Source organism: Leptidea sinapis, chromosome 22 (genome assembly GCF_905404315.1).
Source record: "Leptidea sinapis chromosome 22, ilLepSina1.1, whole genome shotgun sequence".
In the NCBI taxonomy this organism is placed as follows: domain Eukaryota; kingdom Metazoa; phylum Arthropoda; class Insecta; order Lepidoptera; family Pieridae; genus Leptidea; species Leptidea sinapis.
In genome coordinates, this window is record NC_066286.1 from 3,984,927 (window position 1) to 4,009,120 (window position 24,194).

The following is a 24,194-nucleotide window of genomic DNA, read 5'->3' on the forward strand; positions in this document are numbered from 1 at the left end:
AAGTATAAAAACTCATACAGTACGCATTAAACAACGTAACTTTAACATCCTCAGTGCACCGAGAAAATCGGCGAGCGATCATGTTGCACCTTATTGCCAGTGACCTTCGCTCTCGCTCTATGTCAAGGTCGTCGCTGAGGGACCCCGTCAACATGTGTCCGAGATACCTGAACTGTTGCACAACCCGAACTGGTGTCCCATCTAATAAAACTGGTGGTATCCTCTCCGGACCTTCACTAGCTCTAAAGATCAACATTTCTGATTTGCGTGCATTGTATTTTAATCCATGTCTTAAGGCGTAACTTTCGCAAATCGATACTAATTTACGAAGACCGTTTATTGAGGGGCTAAGTAGCACCATGTCATCAGCGTAGCTTAAGTTGTTAAAACAAACTCCGTCAATATGACAACCGATGCCAGTACCACTCAGCTCCCCAATAAGGTCATTAACGTAAAGATTAAACAGGTCTGGAGAGGTTAGCCCCCCCTGACGTACACCACACTCTAATCTAAACTCACTAGAGGCTTTGTCGCCCCAACGCACAATGTTCGTTTGATTCTCGTACCAATATCTCATCAGCACGACAATACCGCTGTGGACGTTTGAGTCACGAATTTTTCTCCATAATATATTATAATTAACAAGATCAAATGAGACCGGGACGAAAACCAAACTGAGAATCATTAATCCGTATATTCTTCATCAGTTCAGGCTGCAACAACCGCTCAAGTACCTTACCAGCAATTGTCCCTAGTGAAATAGGCCTATAGTTAGCTATATTTGACATGTCACCCGTCTTGTTTTTCGGCACAGGAACCACTACTGTCTTTAACATATCTGCAGGAAGATAGCCATATTTAATACACATATTAAATAGCGTTGAGAGGGCCTCATACAATTTGTTTCCAGCGTAGAGCATGTGCTCAACACCCAGACCATCATGGCCTGGTGACTTACCGCATTTCATATCTTTAATCGTTCGGAATATAACTGTTGGACTAAAGTTTACTATTTCAGACGATGGTGTCAATGGCTGGGAGTCAGTCACATGCGCCACGTCTAATGGTTTCACGGAGAAATATTTTGCGAACATGTTGGCTATCTCCGTGCTATCCTGTACGTTACTGACATTTAGTGGCCTACTTTCTTTTTTATTTAATGACTTAGTAGCTTTCCAAAACTGTAAAATTTTTGTCAGCTCTATGCGTCGCTAAAATGTCCATTTTTATAGATTCCTCATTATTCAGGCACCACTTTAATTTCTTTTTAAATATAGCGCGTGTCTTCGCCATATCATTATATATTTCTCCACTACTAGGCCTACCACAGTCTACCCAAAACTTAAAAAACAATCTTGCAGTTTGATAACTATCTTTTACGTGATGATTCCAGCCCACTACTTGTTTTTTATGGCGGGATTTGTGCACACCAGATCTCATATATTTACTATTAATGGCTGCATATTTTAAAATACCAATTATGTAATTGGTATTTTAATATTGTAAAAATTATTAATAAAATCTAAAACACCCTTAGAGCTATATAAATTGTTTGCATTATAGTGACTAGAGTCAAGTAACTTTTTAAGATTTTCAGTACATAGATTAGTATACATATTTATTTCATCTGCATTTCTCTGTCCCCATCTGACGTCCTTATTTAAATTATCATTATTACATTCCTTACTATCTACTTTTTTAGTTATAAGCTTAATATCACAGTTAACAAACAGTGGGAAATGATCAGACCAACTAACACTGTTATCCACATACACACATACAACTGTATTTTGTGCAGCAATAGTTGTCAGGCAATGATCCAGCCACTTGGTCGTTCCATGAGACTCACTAAGGAAGTAAAATGTTCCCGAGTCTGCTCCTAATGCATCTATATCCGCACAAACCCATGTTTGCTCCTCACAAAATGACAGCATCTCTCTGCCGAATCTAGCTGAGGGGTGCGCGTTGTAGTCACCGAGTATAAATACGGTCTCAATCCCACATTCTTCAATCACTGCACTCATCCTACTAAGAATATCCGTGAACTCTGGCAAATTATCTTCTATATCAATAGGCATATATACGTTAAATAGTAATAAATGGCGATCCACAGAACTAATTTTGACAGCCGCCAACCTATCACTCTCACAATCCACTACAGTTACATTATTAAAAAGAGACTTACGCCACATGATAGTTAAACCTCCGTAGGGACGTCCACGCAATATCCCAGCTGAGGAGTCCACGGATGACTTCGAGAATGATGCAAAATTATCATCTATCTGATGTATAAAGTCGAGGTCGTGCTGGAGAAGCCATGTCTCCTGAAGCGCTATAATATCAGCGGTTTTACAAATTTTTCTCACAGCATCTATGGAACGCTTAATGCTTTTACAATTAAACGAAACCATATGTATTAAGTTAGTTTGTAGGTAATACTGTACTGACATTATCGATCATATTTAGCGGCGGTCTTCGTATATCGCTCTTTGTACCGTCTATATACCAACCCAGCAGGCCAATACTTCCCATCCAAAAAGATTTCAAGTTTCTGGGTAGGTATCGTGACTTTAAAAGAATTAAAGGATGTTTCATGTCGCTGTATGAGCTGCTCGACGCATATGCATTCTTCACCCATGTCCGCAATGTGGTGTAAAATATTATCTACAGAGACCGATTTCTGGGCACGCGAAATATATATGTAGCAATGGGGGTCCGCTACTTTGATTTTACACTGCGCGTCCGAGGTTCCTGTTCCTCGCATATTTCTCAATTTGCTCAATTTCTTTTTATTTTCTACAACCGTAAATGTCGCATTTTTAACATGCGTCATTGTTTCGTTATGACTCGACGCATCGCTCACCACGGCAGGTGCAGCGTAAGCTGTTACGCTAGATTGACCCGCACTCACATGTGCCATTCGGGCGCTTCTTGTTTGCCGCGGTCGGGCCGTTTCGAAAACGATATCGCGATAGGTCGGCGTATACGCATTTACATCGCAGGGTGCGTGTGTGCGTGCTGGCGGTGATACTGTCACAGGCGGAAGCGAATTCGACTGTGATGATAAGTCTGTTCTCTTATGCACGTTTTTACGGTTGGTCGGGGTAATCGAACTCCGTGCTACTCTTGCAAGAGTAGGTTGCAGTGATGGCGGAGTAAAATTGGTAGCACAAATCTGGGTGATACTTTGTTCGTCTAGTATATCCAATTTGTTTTGTACAAACGTTAGAAACTCATTAATAATAATTAATTGGCCCGTCATATCTCATGAATTGGGCCAGCGTCTAAGATAACATTATGTACACGGTGAACTAAACTACAGTGCGAAGCTCAAGCGTTACGACGCACGTCCACTCAACAACACGGCCCGATCGGAACTCGAGCTAAAGAAATTTCTTGCCTCGCGCAGCCATTCTGTGGAATAAATTACTGTTTTCTCGAACCAATACCACTTAGGGACCTTCAATAATAGAGCATACTCCAAGCTTAAATGCCGACAACGCATCTCTTGACCCCTATTGTTGCGGATGTCCATGGGCGGTTCCTCACCACGCCCCCTCTTATATTTCTTATTATATATACACTATGTTAAAAACATCCTGTACGATAATTGACGCGGATATGAAGTTGAATGCGGAGACACCACTAAAAATAAAATAAAAAATCAAAAACCCTTAGATTAAATGCTACGATAAAAACAACATTTCATATTAAATGTTTTCAAAAATGTTGAGAGCCCCTGACTTATATGTTCTATCAGTAAACTAAGGTTATCGCCCTCGCCTCGGTCCAATGGCGTATAGCTGGCATCAGCTGCGCGGTGCGGCGTCACAAACGAATATCGCGGGCGATGTTTATTATTAAACTTTTTTCGCCCTTCGCATGAATGAGTGGAATGGGTGTGTTTGGACGGGGAGAAATTAAAATGGCTGCAGGCAGAGGTGTCTAAACTTATAATTGGGTACATTTATAATTTTTTTTAATGTTTTTTTCCTGAAAATCAATATTTATTTGTTCTCAACACTTGATACCAATATAAGCCTCATGTTTGTTCCCAGTGAAATCCTAAACTAATGAAAGGATTTTAATGGGAATTACTTCATGGAGTGCAGTTTAGTCATCATAATTTTATTTGCAATATTTCTTTTGTATGGACATATTTTCTATGAGCTTTAGTCTTTTGTTTACATTATTTTCGTTATACCAAATTCCCCGGGTTACCTATGTAAGATTGTTATACCTCAATCTGTCACCATGTTGCAGAATGAAATGTTACTTTCCAAGTCTTCTTGAATATTTGACGGTTGCTGTCTGAGTTGACGCAAATTCTAAAAGTTTTTTACTCTCAACAATTTTATATAAGTATACATATGTTTCCAGGACAATTGACTCAAAAATTACACATTTAAATAAAATACTTTTTTGAGAATTAAAACTTACCTAATTACTTAGATAATTTATACGTCTAGATAGTCTCTTACTGTTAGTCAACCGATAAAAACAGGCCAGGAATATTAGGTTAGTTTGCGTGGCAAGCTACGCCTTATACTCGCGATTTGTATGACACTTTGTGTTAGTCTGCGTGAATTGCTCAAAATAGAGGTTAGTTCTTAAGTCTCTTTTTGTTCGACGTTTTCACAGCTGTCATAGTCTATCTAGACGTATAGATGATCTAAGCCTTATTACAACAAATTATTTGTCCACCTCTTCCCTTGGAAACTTTGTTCTGTAAAGATGACGAAACATCGGTTTAGATAAAATTCAATTACAATAATCATAAATACAACTTTAATTATGTACCAAAATTCATGGACGAAGCGGGAGTCGAACCCGCCGTGTTCAATCCGAGCCCTGAAATTAGTTGGAGCTGAGAGCTGACTATATTTAATTGAATTGAATTTTATTCAACTTTATTTTCACTTTAAAACTCGCTGTTACGAAAATTATTTAAAAAATAAGACACCTCTACTAGGTTTGGGAATTTAATTTTGTTTCCTTTTTTTTTCAGGATGTCGTCTTAAGTAACTGGTTTAACACGGGTGGAACTATTCAACTGACGCACGATATCCAGCGGAATATAGTGCCGGCACTTGCCTCTATTGGCAAGAGACCGGCTGATATTAGTTCAGTGCCCAAGTAAGACGTTTTTCTCAAAATATGAAACAGTGTGAACACGATAATTTCATCCAATAATTGCTATACTTACATTATTTTGAAATTAATCGAATTTATCCGTAAATTCGAAGTTTCCAGAATCCACACATCTACTATGATAATATAGTCTAGACGACACGTTGAAAATGGTACAAAATAGAGATACTGCTCTTAAAATTATGTGCGATAGCTCATTGAGCTCATTGGATCCGGAATGACGCCTAGAAAAATGTGCCAAAAGCGTGTATTAGCATATAAAAAATTGCAAAAGTTATAAACAATTAAAGATGAAAAAAAAAATTGCATTTCGTTTGTTGCTTATATTTCATAAACGATTAATAATTATGAAATTTCAAAAAAATATTCTGAAAGAGGAAGAAATTTCTAATAAAACCAACATTACTTGGATTTTTCAGTTTTTGTTCAAGTAAAAAAATTATTATAAACAAAGTATAAATATTTTTTTAACTTTTATGGCGCGATCATGTTAAGTATCTGTGTAAGAAATGCTCTACGAAGCGAAAATTTGGTCGTAAAATTTTTTATTATATATTTAAACTTTTTTTTTCATCTACAATTAAGACGGTAGTTCGAGAAAATTTTGTTAGTTAACAGTTGTTTAACTTGTTGAAAAATTAACTTTAAGTAAAATTTCCAATGGGAATAAATTATTTATAGTGTTCAGAACACACCATAATAATTTCATATTTAAAAAAAAATCTATACCTTAAATAAATAACTTAATGTGCCGTACTTGCTTTTGACGCCACGCGTGCAACCTAAAAATGTCACGCGTAGACCTATTTTCAGCGTTAAATTAAAATTATAAATAATGGAGATAGAGTTCCGGGAGATGTGAGTTTTTTATTGTATTGAGTTATAAAATTTCCTCCTCTTTCAGAATCTTTTTTTGAAATTTCTTAAATATTAATAGTTTATGAAATATTAGCAACAAACAAAATGCTATTTTTTTTCATCTTTAATTTTTTATAACTTTTGCATTTTTTTATGTGCTAATACACGCTTTTGGCACATTTTTCTAGGCGTCATTCCGGATCATCGTCATTTTGTACCATTTTCAATTTGTCGACTAGACTAATATTGTACTCATAGTATGATAAATTGATAAAATCATTGCATAAAATCTGGATCACTAGCTTGTTGCGTCACAACCAAGTACCTACACAAAACTATGTAACATATCTTAACATGTATGTAACAAGAAACATTATCGCAAAATTGAAAAAACTTGAAAGAGCGCGAAATAAGTTATATTTTTTTTTTGTTTGTTCCTATGTTGGTGCCAAGTTTTGGGATTAGAATGTTCGAAGGGCAGCGACAAGTCGCGGGCACAGCTAGCTTATAATACTTATTTATTTATCTATTATAAACAAATTACAACCAACACCATAAACTCATTCGAGTTTTACTGTGTACAATGATCGTCAAAATGCAATTTTATTTAAATATAAAATGTAATATCAAAGAAAGAGAAAACAACGTAAAACTACGTACTAATATTAATTCTGTAAAAAACAACGAAAGCATAAGCATTTAGGTGCTAAAACATAAGAACAACATTACAAACTAAAGAATTTACGAATACCCTCAATATATAATAATAATAAAGAAAGCCTCTATTCACTTTTGGATGTCATCATCAACATTTTAGCGAAAAAACGTCCACTACTGGACAAAGGCCTCTCCCAAAGATCTCCATGACGATCGGTCCCGCGCTACCCTCATCCAACCTATCCTGGCCATCTGGGCCAGATTATTCGTCCATCTTGTGGGAGGCTATTTACATGTAGATCTTTACACACCAATTCTTAACCTGTATAATGTATACAAAGTTTGCAAGTATGAAAAACGTGCGGCCTTACTATATAATAAAATAAATAAATTCAACAATATATATGAAAAGTCATACTATGAATGCAAGAAAATAGTAATTGAGTGGATAGTCTTATAATTATGAAGATACAGAAAACTTACCTATAGATAGGTACTAAATCTTTAACGGCCGTTTCGAATTTTCAAATATTTTCAATGCAAATATCGCTTACTTGAGATAAAAATCATAAGTATCATTGACTTTTCTGTCCCAATAAACTTATCGACAGTAAATTACCTTATCCGTACACGCTGTCTGTCAATATGACGACGTATAGCTTACCACCTATCGAAGTTTGTATCGAAATTGCAATTCACGCGTCCCAATATAAGGCGATAAGAATGACTTATCGGGTATATTGGGACAGCTTCAGATTATTGACTGCTAATTACTGACACTAGAAGGTAGTAATTTATCTATCTGTAGATAGTATATAAGGCAATAAGTGTTCTTTCAAACTTACACACACACATCCACATAAATACATACACACAGTACATTAAGTTTAGCTACTTACATGTAAATAAATTTTTATTATGTTATTATTGTTAGTAGTTTTCTTTTTCTTAGTTTATAATATTTATGTTACCTTCAACTTGTTTTATTATTACATCATATTACCGAACAGCGGGGCCTCCTACTGCAGGCAACTCATGCTTAAAAGGAGACCCCAACACTGATATTGTATATTTTGTATTTTGTTGTAATAACAATATTATTATTATTATACAATAACAAAATTGAATTAACTACGTTTTGTTATATAGGCTCGCAGAATCCTGTACGCTGTTGAATCTTGAGTACGAAGACGCGCGCCGCATTCGAACCGGTCTGAAGAAGAACAATCCCGACACAATATCCACCATTCGCAGCAAGGGCATAACCACTATCACAATTGCTGAAGCTCTGCAGATCCTCAACCAGCGGACGGATCTCGTTGACGCTTCTTCACCCACGTCCGTCATGGAGCTATTCTAAATATTCGACAAACCTTGGGCATTGGGTATTACTGCCGTAGATCTTCATTCTATCCGTGAACGTTATCAAGATCATTTCATCATGCAGAGAATACCAGGTGGAGTATATATATAATATATATAAATTACGTGACCAGTTGTTTGTCCCCGATGGACTCCTAAACTAATGAAAGGATTTTTATGGGGATTACTTCATGGAGTGCAGTTTGGTCCAACTTGAGAGATTTTAGAGAGTTTTTATTTCGATTTGGGACCCATAATTATTTTTATTACCAATATTTGTTTTGTATGGACATATTTTCTATGAGATAATTTAGTGACGCATGGTTTGACAGTTCAGACACGGAGCATTTTTTACGAAATAATTATTGCTGTTTTGAAATATTATCGGCAAATTCCTACTAAACAGTATTTTTATTATTATCTACAGAACAACGTCTGTCAGATCAGCTAGTATATATATTTATATATACTCCGCCTGGTATATAGTTTACCTAGTTTTAAAGTTAAATTAAAGAAATTTATTTTTGAGCACCAAACAAAGAGGAACTGTTGCCTATAGACACGAGTGCAATATAGTTTGCTTGTTGAAATTTTTGTATGTATAATATCTTAAACTATAGTTACATGAGGTAAGGTTAACGAAAAAAGTATTGACCTGCTACCTAAGATATAACGTGTAAGAAGTGTAATTAGAAAGGCGTGCGCTACTTATGGCGTTCGTGTGTGGCGTCATTTAGTCGTCCCACTGGACGATCAGCGCTGTTTGCGACTGTAATCAGCATTATGCTGAAGTGTGGCCAATTTGTGACAAAACACACCAATTTTTAATTTGTTTTGTATATATGTTTTTTCTATTATATAATGTAAATATTGTGTTTGTTACAAATAAATATATTTCTTTCTTTCTATTATTGTTGTTCCTTCTCGGGAATGTATAAATAAATACTTCAAAACTGTATTGAATCTAGTGTATATTAAATGACTTTTACAAATATGACTTAAGTGCCGCGGCCTATAGGTTTCTTATGCGTGTGCGACGGTTGACCGTCTATGGCAAACAGAATGGTGGGGACAGGAGGATTCGCTCTCGCGCCTCACCCGAGGCACTAGTGATGTGCCGCACCACTAGTGATGTTACAACGCAACAATTGTTATACCATGGATATCACTTTGGCATATCGAATTCCAATCCATCAAGAAATGACAAAGTTATTAAAGTTTTGAAATGAACTGCTTACTTAAGAAAGTGTGAGTAAGTCTAACATAAAAAAGAAGCACTTAATCTCATGTCACTTAAGTTAGAACCTATTTTGTATTATATTATTATTTGTGTTATATATTTGTCTCAGCTTAAGCAATTTAAAAACATATGTGTAAACTTGTAATTAGCATTTATTAATCTATTTGTTGTGTGAAATTTTGTAAAAATGGCTGTAAGTTTCCCAAATAAAATAAAATGAAATGAACGCTAGTTCGGGTGGAATATGGGGTGACTTCATGTGCCCACCGCTCCTTGAACATTACGCGGTGGCGTCGAATGCGGCACTAAAATCGCTAATATTTCGTAATTATTTATACAATTTTCTTATTTCAATCTATTTATTTCTTTTCAATCCCTTCATGCCCAAAGAGAAATTCTTTGAACAGACAGCCACATTCTTATTGCACAATGCGTGGTATCAGATTGTTCCACACTACCAGAACGTCAATATTAAAATAAATATTTTTTTCATTAATACTTACTTTATTTGTATATAATCAGTAATGGATGATATTAGGTTACTACTAGGACTAACTGTTTCAGAATCTTTTAGAGGATTCATAGTATGGGTGTAGATAAAGTCTTGATAGAACTGTTGATAATTAGTTATTAAAACACTCATGTGATACTATTATCACACTCGGCTTCGCCTCGTGAGATAAAGCCACATTTGTGTTTTAATACCCCTTATACCCCCCAGTTGCATAAATAACTATTAGTGTGCGTGACAAGCTACGTATTACACTCGCGTTTTGTGTCACTTTGTGGTAGTGTGCGTGCATTGCTCAAAATAGAGGTTCACATTCAACCTTAATTTGTTCGACAATTCCACAGCTGTCACAGTCTATGTAGACGTGCAAATGATGTAAGATTTTATTATATAAACTCGCTAATAATAATTGTATCTCTATACGTTGTAAGGAATAATGGTTTGTAGAATCTGTGACCACAAGAAAGATATTAAAAAATAAAATGTGATTTTATTTATTTATTTAAACAATATACAATAACATTACATAGTTACAGACACAATATGTACATCAATGTATTAAATTTGTAAATTCCAATTATTCAGATCTCCAATGGCACTCATAATAAAAGTGTGAAAAATGAAGTCTTAATAAAATTCGATCACAGCCTCTTGTTTATTGATTTCACTCATTTTTTGAAGTTATACATCTTAAGGCGCGTTATGTAGAAATTTTAAGATGCGCGCGCATCACTGTAACATAAAAGTAACAGGTTGAAGTTGGCTCCTAAAATTTTATTACGATTGCGTCATTCTTTATTTTTTTGATTTCTTCGTCCATTATTAGGACAGGCAAAGGTTTCAAGCCGATACAGCCGTATTCATTATTTAAAAATTAATTATTGTCAAAGCCATCTTTGCAAGATTTTTACAAAATTGTTCTTTCTAAAAACGTAGAATAACACGAGGAATAAATCATTTAAATTATTTTTGCTTCGTTAGGACAAAGAAGTATAACTTCTTGTGTGCATACATAAGTACACACACTCTTTTTTTTTTAATTAGCAGTACTATTTTAGCTTTGTATTCTGGACAAAAGAAAACTTGAAACATATAATAAATTGGCCTATTTAACAACCAGTCATATTAAAAAATATTTAACAGGCTTATAACAATTAATGTATCAACAAATATAGCTAATAGGGTTTCTGCATGTCAGTAACAAACAATTTTTTTTTACAAATATTATTACTGTACAATAATCATACATCGATATTTTTCTATCGTAATTTTTTCAAGTAAGACATTATTTTTGTTTTACAAAATATGAAGTCAATTTATTGTAACAGCGCGCCATAATAGCAGACGTATTAGGTATGTATCCGCATTTAACTATTTTGAGATACTTTTATATCAACAAGCTTAAACTATCTCAAAAAAATAAAAGGTTAAAGGCAAAGGTATAATGAATATATCTGAATTATTATTCTCGTCATAATATCGTTTGTCGACGTGTGTTAGTATCCATTTATAAACTTTCATTTCTGATTGTAACAAATTAACATTAAGGCCTCATTCGCATGAGAAATATTGAATTATTCTAGTGACATTATCATATCATTTGTCGATGTGGGTTCGTATTTCTATTTATAAACATTCATTTTCGATTGTCACTATAAAACATTAAGACCTCATTTGCATGAAAAAAAAAATTGTTGCGACAAAGACCATTTAATGTCTGCTGCCCAGCGATTCACGTTGAATAAAACTCGATTAAAATCGGGATATTTTTTAAATTCCAATAGTTGAGTAAACATCTGTGTATGGATTTGCTTCAATTCACCGCTTTAAAATTTTCATTGATGTTTGATAAAGATTATGAGAGCGTTTAGGCCTAAAATTGGATGTATTAATAAGGTCCAGCATAATAAATTTAAACACCTACGGCTATAATAAATTTAACAATTATCTATAGTAATTTACTATTAATAATATGGAAATTAATACAAATAATGTTGTCCTAGGTATAGGTACATACCTACATTAGTAACATAATAAAATATCCATTCTTAAGTGTACTAAATATAAATACGAATTAAAAAAAATAGTCATTCCATACATTTCAGTCCATTGTAAGAAGCAAATTTAAATTAGTATAGAAATCACACGTATCAAATTTGTACAGTACCTACAAAGGTTTCAGGGTTGTTGTTTGACTGTACCAAGTACCAAATAAGCGGTCCCATCTGTAACATTATATTCAATAGAACTTGGTAATATTAATTTATTTATTTAGATGCAAACATAATTAAACGTAAGTAATATTTAGTTTTAGGCTAAGTTCATATGACGCCGCGAAGCCGCACGGTTGCAGCATTCACATGACGACGTACGCGCGGCAGTCTGGCATCAACATGCTTGAATCTATACCTCTGTGCCCAACTCAACATGGGTGCTCTTCAAAATTGTTGTCATTAAGTTCCGATCCTATCAACGTTTTACTCTAGATTCTATTCTCCTATAATTTTCCTAGACAGTCAACTGAATCGGAGCCACGCGTCAACGACAACTCGCACGAAGTTTATCTCGCACCAATATTGTTCTTCATCTATTCTATTTTTATCTATATATCTATATCAACACAACCAAACGTAAAAATTTTGCAAAATACGCATCTCCCAACAATTGCCGTTCGATCTTGTTATGTGAATACGCATCATACGATTTCCCTAAATCAGAACTGAACCGTCAATTTGTGTCACAACAATACGAAATTTAATATTTTGAGATAATGTCGCTTCATCTATGTTCAAAGGGTGTCAAAGGTGACTCGCGGTTCAAGTATTACCGCGCCGTACTAAGCGGTACCGTGCCGTTATGTAGACGATGCTCACCGATTACTTCGATCTTGTACTGCGCGTTCAGTAGTTCTACGCGGTATCGTGTGGTCTTATGAACTTAGCCTTTAAGTTTCAAAGGGTGATTTTGAATTAAAATCTACGAACAATTCTGCAAATTATTTTAAAGATTCGATAAAAATTTACAGATTCTTTTTAAACTAAACAAAATATTTTGACAGGCTAAACGCGTTAAATATATTAGGTGTCATTAATGCTGTGCCTAATTTTGTTTCGTCAAATACCTCTCCGCACCTATACGTACCAATCACTATTCATTATATATATTATCACAAACACTGGCTGAGGATTCAAAGAACCGTCTCTAAAATACTTTCATTTTGTACTCCTAGTCTCACAACACAAGCACGAAGCTCTAAAACTGTTCCGACATCATCTTGTTACCTATTTTACGTCTTAGTTTCGCTGTTCACTGACCCAGCGGCTGTTTCGAGTTCTAGTTGCTTCCTTGAGTCCTGCGGAGAGTTATTCCACCATTGCTCGTCACCGGAAGCCCATGCAACAAACACCAAGTTTGTCACAATGAACACGGCTAACGTTATCCAGAACACCAAACGCCATTGAACAAGAGTACTCTGTAAAAAAAATGAGCGCTTAAGATATATTTTGTTTATTATTATTATAATAAAATCGGTGGTCAAAAATAATTTTGATCATCGGAATAACTTTTAGTAGCGATCGCAACTCGTGACTCGAGTTGCGAAGCGTTCTAAATGGGACACTTTTTGACAGCCATTAACATTGGCTCTTCTTTTTCTAAGTTCCGTTGTTTTGTATGTTTGTACGTATTACGTATGATTACTGATTATATTATTAATAAAAATTGTATGCAATTATTTAATTAAATAATTGTCGAACATTAGCTTCTGAACAAAGTTTATACAGGTACTTATAATGTCATATTTTCTATAGGATACACAGCCTGGGACGAAAATCACTCAGCTCTGAAATGGATGTATTGTATCGTAGATAACTAAGTAAGTGAGTATATTGAACTGAGGAGATTTGCCTTGTTATAAATAAACTAACGGTTTTATATATTTTATATATTTTGCAATAATGTTACGTCAAAATTTCGAGTCGTAATTCTACCTATGTTAGGGAATCTCGACCTTACTTCTAATACACTAACTTCCGTTTTCAATAACCTATCTATCCGTAGTTTAACTTACTAGCGGTACACAAATCTATCCTTTTACGTTTACTTACATTTCAATAACCTATCGACAGATAGCATTTGTCTATAACTAATAATATAACTATATTGGACATAACTATGGATAGATAAGATGTTGTCATCAAACGGTGATAGCAATATATCCGTAACTAGAGATACTTTATTGAAAACGGCTGTAAGATCAAGTGTACCTTATACTTTTGTTTACAACTAGCTACGTAACGTAACGTGTCACGTAAACAACTTGTTTACTTGTTTATTCTTTGTTGTTGATTGTTTTCTATTTGCAACACTTCGACATAAATTAAGAATTGGTAATCCTAAGAGGTATACATATATTTCTTTATTAGTACCTAACTGAACGATCTAAGTAAACATTCAGTGCGATATAACAAGCGATACAAAATACGTCACATTATCAGTTTGCAATGATTTATTGCTACCTAGTTAGAAGTATACCTACTACCTATTGCTGTGCAAAAAATTGTTTGCGGAATTCTACTAGTGTTTTCCGAACCTTGAAGTCACTTTACACTATATAAGATATAATGTGAGGTCACTTAGAAGAGAAGACCAAATTGGTTATTGGTTGGCTTACTAGCGCCTGGCGACTGTATTTCCCTACAAGCCACCGCCTGAACCGATTTAAGGCGCCAATTCGGCCCAGCCTCACATCGAGTTCTGTTCTCACATCTTTGTGGACTCTCTCCAGTAAGTAAAGTAAAGTAAAGCTTCTTTTTTCATTCGACCGCATACAACCAAGAGCGGCTGGAATCATCGACGATCAAGTCATCTCCGATTTTTTTATTCTTTGGCATTGCGTAGACATGTTGGTTCTTTCTGCATCTTCTACCGCATTTATCACGGGGATTATTCAGAGCTCAGAGGAGTAGTTCGGGTTAATACCAGAAGCCGATTTTCACCACCGGACATTACGTTAAAAATACGAAATTCCACCCACATCATGTTGCGAGAAATTTTTGAGCCGCACTGCCACGTTTTTATATCAATTACCGGCTGCAGTTTGCCCGAACCAAAACGACTTAGGGACCTTCAAGCAACGAACATACTCCCAACTTAAAGGCAGGCAACGCATCTCTGACCCCTGGTGTTGTGGATGTCCATGGGCAGTTACCTTACCTCGTTCCATGACGTAAGCTTCTTGCTCGTTTGCCTCCTCTTATATAAAAAAATAATGGAAAACCGCGAACTATGTAAAAGTCTAGAAACATTTACTTGCTAGAATGTGAGTACTACAACGGTGCCTATTTCTGCCGTGAAACAGTAATGTGTAAGCATTACTGTGTTTCGGTCTGTAGCTAGTGAAATTACTGGGCAAATGAGACTCAACATTATATCTCAAGGTGACGAGCGCAGTTGTATTGCCGCTCAGAATTTTTGGGGTTTTTCAAGAATCCTGAGCGGCACTGCATTGTAATGGGCAGGGCGTATAAATTACCATCAGCTGAACGTCCTGCTCGTCTCGTCCCTTATTTTCATTAAAAAAACACTCCTGTGATTCCTTTGGTATGGCAAGAGTAATATCGCTTACAAATACGGGATTCATTACTTACATCAGGTGTCAGCAATCCGACAAGATAAGGCGCAATGATCCCCGTAATAGCGCCGATGCCATTGACGATAGCCATGATGGTTCCCGCGAATTTACTGCTTAGATCCAACGCGTTTACTTTCATGCCAGGATAAAAAGCTCCCATGAGGCCCATTGAAGCAGTGAACAGGATTACCACAGTTTCTGCATTGCAACCAGAGTACGACGCAAGGATCATACAGATTCCTGGGCCAACGGATGCTGAAAAAAGAAATAAACGTATTTTATTTGATTTCAAATTGTACAATTGTTAAAACCGAGTGGATTGGATTGTTTTTACACTGAACTCATGTGGATTAAATCCAAATCGGTCCGGAACGAATAGACAGTGTTTTTCAGTGTGTTAGTGTCAACATATGATATGCATATCACTGTACACACATACAGTCGTGTATGTTTAGACAAGTCAACACCCATACGCCGGCGAGTGCGAGTTTCCTTAATAAACTATAACCCCCCTTCACTATGTGCCCCTCTTCTACAGTGCCTGCCTGGTTCGCTGGAAAAGCTATTGAGCTACAGGAGATTTTTTTGGCCAATAATGGATTTTTATCTGAGTCCGATAATTGTGGGACCTAACATCATTGTCTTAATTCGTTAGCGTATTTTAGTTCTCGCGAATAAAATTAACAAAGGAAAACTTACAAAAACTGAAAACATACTGTTTGAGAAAAGTGTGATTAGGTATTACAAATACCTTACACTTAATTAGGGTAGTTATCTATAGTTACTGAAATTTTAATTTAAAATTTTAATATTGTTTTAACTTTATTAAGTTTATAAAAATAAGTACTTTTTCAACAAACTTGTTCTGAAAGTGAGCCTTATTACATCGTTCTTAGGGCCATAAACCGAACTATAATACACGTGCTTAATAATATTACACACTAGTTCATAATGTCCCTACAAAGTTCAAGTTATTCACTCCATTTAAGTTCCTGTATCCCCTAGCTGGGGCAGAGGTCATCCACAGTACATCTCCATCGCGATCGGTTCTGGTTTTTCCGATGTCTTTCAGAGAGCTCATTGCCCTCATTTCTTGAGTCTTCCTTATATTCATTTTAAGTCCCACCTCCGCTGCTTTCTCGCACAGGTCGCTCAATTTGGACTGCATAATATCTGCGTGTGTGTGGCTTAAGAGGCCATACCTTAGAGTATACCTTCGGCATAATCCTAAATCATAAATCCTCTAGAGTATTTGTTATTACCCATTTTACTATGCGGCGCTTGTTGTGCGTTACTTTATTTAAAAATTCCATCAAGAACGACAAGAAAAAGAAGTTCATCTCTTCTTTTCTTCTTTGCAAGGCACCCTTGTCGAAGACCCAGATTTACCGTTCTTGTATAGGGTTTTAGTGATATTTATTATTTTCTCGAGGACGCCACTATCTCTAGGCGAGACCAGACACCGATCCACCTCAATGTATCGAAACGCTTTCTCAAAATCCACGAATGTAAGGTACATTTCTCCTTGCCATTCTGATGCCTTGAACTTTGTTTCGCTCCAGTGTCCGTGTGTCTTTGTACATCTTCTTCAGATTTCCGGCGTCAGCTGCTCTTTGAGCTCCATCAGCAATATTCTCGGCTCACATCCTTCTATCCTGGCATGTACTGCGACAGAAACTTTTGCGGATTTGCCGGTATTGTTTGAGATCTTCCTGAACACTTGCATTATGCGGAGCAATAAGTTGCAGGTGGAGCTTTCTTCTTTTTGTGACATCTACAAGAAATGCTCTCCGTTCTCGTTTCGTACTCCTAGCCCATTTTTGCCCATATGTGTTTTACAACCAAAATTGTCTTTTTGCCAGATTAAAGTAGTGTGAGTCCTCCGAATCCATTTCCGCGAACTTCACTAAGACCGAGAATTTGCAGTTGGTACTGCTTCTGCTTGGGCTATTAGATTATCGTCACTTAGTGTTCGCACATTCCAGCAAGCAATTCGTGTCCGTATTTTCATGCCAATGGTCGTCGGTTTCTAATCGGTCCAGTTTTGCACTATTTCTGTTTCGACAATCTGTTTGATTTCGGGTGAGTGAGTGATTAGGCCACTATACCCATTTAAATTCAAATAAAAAAAATCTTTGTAAAACTTAAGTTATTTAGTGCAAGTCAGGATGAAGTACAAAAGTTACTACTTAAATAGCATTCAAATGAGTATAACAATATTCATTAACAAAATTTAGAAACATTAATTCCAACTATCTTTATCATTCAAATAATTTTTCATATTATAATAAGCCTTAGATGTTAATTTATTTTTTACGATACATTTAAATTTTTTAATTGGTAATATTTTAAATCCTTTGGGAGTTTATTATAAAATATAACACAATCAACTTTAAAAGATTGAGTAATTTTACGGAGCCTAGTAGATGGAATTACGAGTTTATGTTTGTTTCGAGTATTGACATTATGTACATTTATGAGCGTACAGGAGATTCTCGTATATGTACAGGCATTTTCATTGGTGGGGAGCCAACGGGCAGGCTCGGTTTTATTCGGGTATCCTCCCTAGTGTGTTAAGTACTACTTAGGTACTACCTAACTACAAATCATATGAGAGTAAAGAGAACATTTTCAAATTAAATTTGTAGCCAAAGTACATTCACCAATATATTTAATAATTAAATTTATTAAATACTAGCTGACCCGACAGACGTTGTTCTGTTCATAATAAAAAAAAACCTTTTGCGGATGGAATTTTGGAAAAACCTTTCTTAGCTGACCTCTACTCGGTGAATAAATATATATATATATCTTATATATATATATATATATATACAAATATATCTTATATATATATATAAGATATATTTGTTTTTTCCGTACACTCCGCTGATTTACGCTCGAGGTGGTTTACAGCCCTTGTGTTTTCTGAGCAACTAAGTTCATTTGTATCATTATATACTACCATACTACTAATTGTAGATAAATTGGCAGTCTTCTACTTCTTCAACCTTCACCAGTTTTAATAGTTAAAATATCATTGATATTTATCACTATATAATATGAGATTAAATATAGTAGGTGTCATGTATGTGCCAATAAACCTAGTATTATGGCAGTTACACTTGGGTTCGTGAACTCAAGAATTTATTCGTTTCCTCATTTTCAACAAACACGTTAAATATTGACTTATGCTTTAAAAATGTTGGTATGACGTGAGTCACAAGCGACAAATATTTACATTTTACAGAAAATAATTAAGATAAGCATTGGTTGGACTTTTATTATTCCTTAAGCCAATTGACATTTATGTAAATGAATAACTCTTCTCCTATTGACTCAGATAAAATAATTATAACATGTATTTCTGTTTAGCTGAGAAGAAGTATTTCTGTTTGGCGGGGTTGATTTAGAGGAAGTGGAAGAAATGAGAGATTTAGGAGTTATTATAGCTAATAAGCTGAAATTCACTTCTCATATAAACTATTGTACCGCTAAAGCAGCACAGATGTTGGGTTTTATCAAAAGAAATACCATAGGTTTCAAATTCCCTCAAACGAAAATTCTACTCTACAACTCCTTAGTCCGCAGCCATCTCGAATATGCAAGTGTTGCATGGTATCCTTTTTATGCAAACCAATCACAACGAGTTGAGAGTATTCAAAGATCATTTACGCGTCACTTAGCATCCTGTTCTCATGGTTTTTCGCATCGACAACCCTATGAGGAACGTCTGGCTAAATTTAACATGGTCAAACTCAGAGACAGGAGAGTGATGTATGACATACTTTTTCTTTACAACACTATTAACCATAGAGTAAATTGTGAGTACCTGCTCAGTCGCGTTGCACTTAAGGCCCCTTATAAGTATCCGAGAGCTAAATTATCCAAAATTTTCTATACCCCGCCCTGTAGATCAAATCTAGGCTTACAGTCTCCGGTTAAGCGCATTTTTGAGGAGCATAATTTAATAAATGGTCGCATCGAATTGGATGTGTTTCATGACTCTTTATATAGTTTTAAGCAAAAGATTTGGGAGCATTTCAAAATTTAGTAATATTATTGTTATTAATTATATAAAATTATTTAGTATTATTAGTATTTCATAGTTATTTGGCAAAGTTATGTACACCGTAATTGTTATACATATCAGACACAATACCCTGTAATATATAAAACTAGTTGGTAAGGATAATATGTGTAATGTGGTTGTGCTTATTAAATAAATAAATAAGCACGTTACCCCCGGGGCAAATCCGACCCGAATTGGATGAATAGACCTTACGTCCATCTATGCTACAGCATGTTTGAGATCACGCTAACTGCCAGTCTGTATTGGGTTGGTTTCGATTTATCAAACGACGCCCAGCTCCGTGGTCACTTGAAAGAGAAGGCCAAATGGGCGTCCAAAAGTAAGGCAAGAGAGTTCTTCATTTCAAGCCATCGCCTTTTTTATGACGATAAGGAACGAGACGAGGAGGACGTTCAGCTGATGGTAATTGATACACCCTGCCTATTACAATGCAGTGCCGCTCAGGATTTTTGAAAAACAAAAAAATCTGAGCGGCAATACAATCTCGATGCACCCCTCTGAGATAGCATGATTGTACGACTGTTATCGATCTTATAGTCCAGTAGACTCTGTATATCTGTATGTCGAAGCGTTAATGCACACTAACGCCATCTATCCTTCGCCTGAGGAACTATGTTGATTAACCTGACAGGTGGACAGGGTGAAGACGTCTATAAAAGGCGACGTCTCCCTATCGTCGACACCCCACAAGTACACAGCTGGTCCGAGGTTCAAGTCTCGTAGTCTTTGCGGCTTCCACGGCCCATGTCCTATGTCGCTGTAAAAGCCTTCAGGGCCAACAGCATAGAGGAGATTTTAGTCGGTATGGGGTGTCCGCTTACGCGAACACTCGAGTCCGACATAATACGTAACTCCTACTCTCGAAAAAAATAATCGTCGACACACTTCAGCTGCAACCGTTGACGAGTTAGGTTATTACTCTGCTCGATTCGAATATTAGTCATTGTGTTATTTGAAATTTATTCTTAGAAGCATACCAAATTGGTCTATTTCATTTTAGAGTTAATTATTTAGGTGTTAGCTCGCACGAACGGCCCCGCTCCGACATATATATTCACAATGTAAACAATCACTCAACCAACTGAGGTTAGCGGGCGCGGGGTACTGAATGCTCATTGGTCAGGGAACTATCACAATATCATATTGCAAATAATCGCTACTGTCTTCTGTGGATTTAAGGTCTGTGTTGCTAATGTGGTATCTGAACGTGTAAACACCGAATTCAAAATTGAAGTAAAACGTGAATAGAACACTTTGAACTAAGCTTACGCCAGTAAACGAGTTTACAGATTTCACCATTACAAAGTAAACTCAGTTATAAAAATATAAAAATAAACGCGTTTAAATGCTGACTGCCGAATTTTAGAGGATGTAAATACTACGTAATAAGAGGCAGAACTGCCTAAGTAAAAATCTTAATTTAGTTTAGTATGAAATGTACTGCACATTTGACATAAGTTTGAAATAGTAGTAATTACAGTATGGCGATTGGCGGCAAAGTATAATCCGGCTAAGTTTGAAAGCGAACAGTTGCTTAAAACGTAGCGGATTTCGGCTATCTCCGTTTTTTAGCCGTCAAGTTTCGCTAGGCTGATATTTAATCGCGTTTTTTTTCGTTCATACTTATCGATGACATTTTTGACAGGGATTTGATACATTCTATTGTTAATGACATGTAAACTCATTCGTCAACACGCTCAAAACGTATTGGTGAAATCGCTTTGTGTTTAATCGAGATCAAGACTGGTCTTTGAACTCGTTAACGTAAAACTGAGTTTAATTAAACTCATTTTGAAGTTTCATTAGTGAAAGCGTTATAAGGTCGGTAATGCCAGTGTTACGTACTTACCAATAGTAGTGAAGGTCTTTCTAGCGTTAGTGACTGTAAGCCATTTCCTCTTCACTACTTTATCACAAATCCACCCAAATGCAATAGAGCTGATCCACATTACAGCGTAAGGCAATGCAGCCAATGTCCCCGTTCTATGGATATCGAACTTCAATACGCCAGTCATGTACTTAGGGAGATCGGTCACCATTGTGAAGTATCCATAGTCGTGCCCAATCTAAAACGTATATACTTCGTAAAATATTTGTCGATGTTATTGTATTATTCAAGGAAACTGGTACAAATGGAATGTACACAAAGAGGCCTGATTTATTTAGTCGTTTTCACGGTTGGATGGCTGATAGATGATCAATACCGGTCAGTAACTTGCTTTTAATTAAAGAACTGTGGGTTAAAGCTGTCTACCAAATGAAAAACGGGTTATAGGTTCAATAGTGATTTATCTGACATCAAAAACAATTCTAAAGGAAGCAGCTCTTAGGAAATGTTTACAAAAGGCTGAAAAACATATCTTTTATGTTGGTTTCGTTCTTTGTTCTTTGTTTTTTTTTTTATGGAATAGGAGGACAAACGAGCGTACGGGTCACCTGGTGTTAAGTGATCACCGCCGCCCACACTCTCCTGCAACACCAGAGGAATCACAAGAGCGTTGCCGGCCTTTAAGGAAGGTGTACGCGCTTTTCTTGAAGGTACCCATGTCGTATCGTCCCGGAAACACCGCACAAGGAAGCTCATTCCACAGCTTCGTGGTACGAGGAATAAAGCTCCTTGAAAACCGCACTGTGGAGGACCGCCACACATCCAGATGGTGGGGATGATATCGTAAATATTTAAATTTAAATTTGATCTTGGCATAAAGATGATCAATATAGCAAAAAGTCATTTACCTTCACTCTTTCCCAAATATTTGTTTAATATACCTCTAGTTTATGGTTTTATATTTAGGCTATGCTCGGAGTGTCCCAGCGAGATCGAATACACAAATTGATTCACCGACATAGCCCAAATGATTGCGAAACTGAAGTGGCAGTGGGCAGGGCACTTAGATCGGCGGACAGGTGGCCGTTGGGCAGTAAAGTCCTTGACATCGTGACCACAAGATGGACTGATGATCTGGTCAAGATCGCCGGAGTAGGTTGGATGAGGGCAGCGCAGGACCGATCTTTTGTCCAGCAGTGGACGTCTTCCGGTTGAAATGATGATAATACCTCTAGTTGTAGAGTATTCATAGGAGCATAATACTCATAAACCAGTCTGTCAGTCTACGAGTGGCACTAATCATGGAGTTTACTTCGCTATTTAGTAATAGTTACTACAAATTAAAACATACCTGAGCACAAACCAGGGCCCATAAAGGCACTGACATGAAAATTCCTTTCCAGGGAATAGCTGAAGGCTGACTGTTACCGTGTCTTCCGAGAGCTTCTTCGAGATATTTCTTCTCATTGTCCGAAATATATGGGTGGGATTCTGGGTCATTGTAACAAAGGAGTGCCTAAAAGTATAAAGTATTATAAAGCATTTTTGATACATAATAATTATTAGATAATACTTTGATAAATAGAATTATCCCTACAAAGTTGAGTTAGTACCTTACTGCAAATTATATGAGAGTAAACAGCATTTTCAATTTAACCGGGTAATAGTTTTTTTTTGTAACAATAAAGAGGTTTAATGCCGCTGAAAATCCATTTACATTTTTGGAATAAAAAAATGTATCCCTAATTAAGACGAAAAAACATTTAGAGATTACTATCAAATTATTTTTAATTTACAATATTTGTTGTAAAATATATGCAGATTATCACAAAAATTATAATGTTGAAGTGGGCTGTATGTAATTATGTCACTATTCATTTGGCGCGTGAAAAAAAAACTTGCCCGCCATTTTCAATAATTTGAAAGATTTATTCAGTACATGTTTGTTTTTTCCTCGCAAGTGTGTTGAAAAGTGCGTATGAAACTCGTGAGAAACTTGCTCACTAGACACTCGGCTGATTTACGCCCTTGCCTGCGGCTCGGGCTGCAACCCTCACCCTCGTGTATAATAAGCAATTAGCTCACTTGTTTACTATTATATTATTATTACCGTAGTTGTTAAATACTAAGTTTTTCTTTTCTCCTCTTTTGCGTTTATATCTAACAGCATAAATGTATATTAGGTAGATATATATCTATATAAACACTCACATAAACATGTATTGCATACTAGCTGAACCGACACACGTTGTTCTGTATATAATAAATAAAATAATGTTTTTATATGAATTTCTCAATAATATATCATAACATCAAAAATTACTTCGTTAAACATGCTGTCGTAATGAAATTGTTTCACAGCAGAACTGTCAAACCGTGCGTCAATAAATTCTCTCATAGAAATTATGTATGGACACATCAAAGGAAAAACAAATTTGTTGTTTTTATTTAATTTAGCAGCATTTTCCTATTTATTCACCTTTTAAACCTTCCCTGGACTTCCACAAATAATTCAAGACCTAACCTAATTGGCCAAATTGGTCCAGCCGTTCTCGAGTTTTAGCGAGACTAACGAACAGCAATTCATTTTTATATATATAGATAGATAGATATGTCTGTATATATTCTATAGTACGTTAGTTATACGTTGTGAAGTTGTAGACAAATTCTCCTTAGGTTATATGGAAACTCTTCTACTCAGGAGTAACTTTATTTTTAGTGCAATAAGTAATTTTCATTAAATCTTTTCAAAAATCTCTAAAAAGTATTAGAGAAATATATAATATATTAATACTAGCCGTTCCCGCTCGCTTCTCTGGGCGAATTTTAAAAGGAAATACATTAAATTTTATTCATCTTCAT

At 35.8% G+C, this 24,194-nt stretch overlaps 2 protein-coding genes across 5 annotated transcripts in view; one reads left to right on the forward strand and one right to left on the reverse strand.

Annotated features, from left to right (window-relative positions):
* LOC126970940 (RAD50-interacting protein 1) overlaps positions 1 to 10,267 on the forward strand; it is a 26,538-nt gene extending 16,271 nt beyond the window's left edge. For all 4 annotated transcript variants that reach the window (XM_050817078.1, XM_050817081.1, XM_050817079.1 and 1 more), the window contains 2 exons: positions 5,009 to 5,136; positions 7,816 to 10,267. In XM_050817078.1, the coding sequence (XP_050673035.1) occupies positions 5,009 to 5,136; positions 7,816 to 8,026 (339 nt within the window). In that variant the 3' untranslated portion in view covers positions 8,027 to 10,267. The remainder of the gene's footprint in view (positions 1 to 5,008; positions 5,137 to 7,815) is intronic.
* Positions 10,263 to 24,194, reverse strand: part of LOC126970947 (putative inorganic phosphate cotransporter) — a 41,502-nt gene continuing 27,570 nt past the window's right edge. The window contains exons 5-8 of the mRNA XM_050817091.1: positions 22,684 to 22,848; positions 21,354 to 21,570; positions 15,428 to 15,666; positions 10,263 to 13,251 (exon numbers count right to left, since the gene is read on the reverse strand). Coding sequence (XP_050673048.1) covers positions 13,066 to 13,251; positions 15,428 to 15,666; positions 21,354 to 21,570; positions 22,684 to 22,848 — 807 coding nt within the window. The 3' untranslated portion in view covers positions 10,263 to 13,065. The remainder of the gene's footprint in view (positions 13,252 to 15,427; positions 15,667 to 21,353; positions 21,571 to 22,683; positions 22,849 to 24,194) is intronic.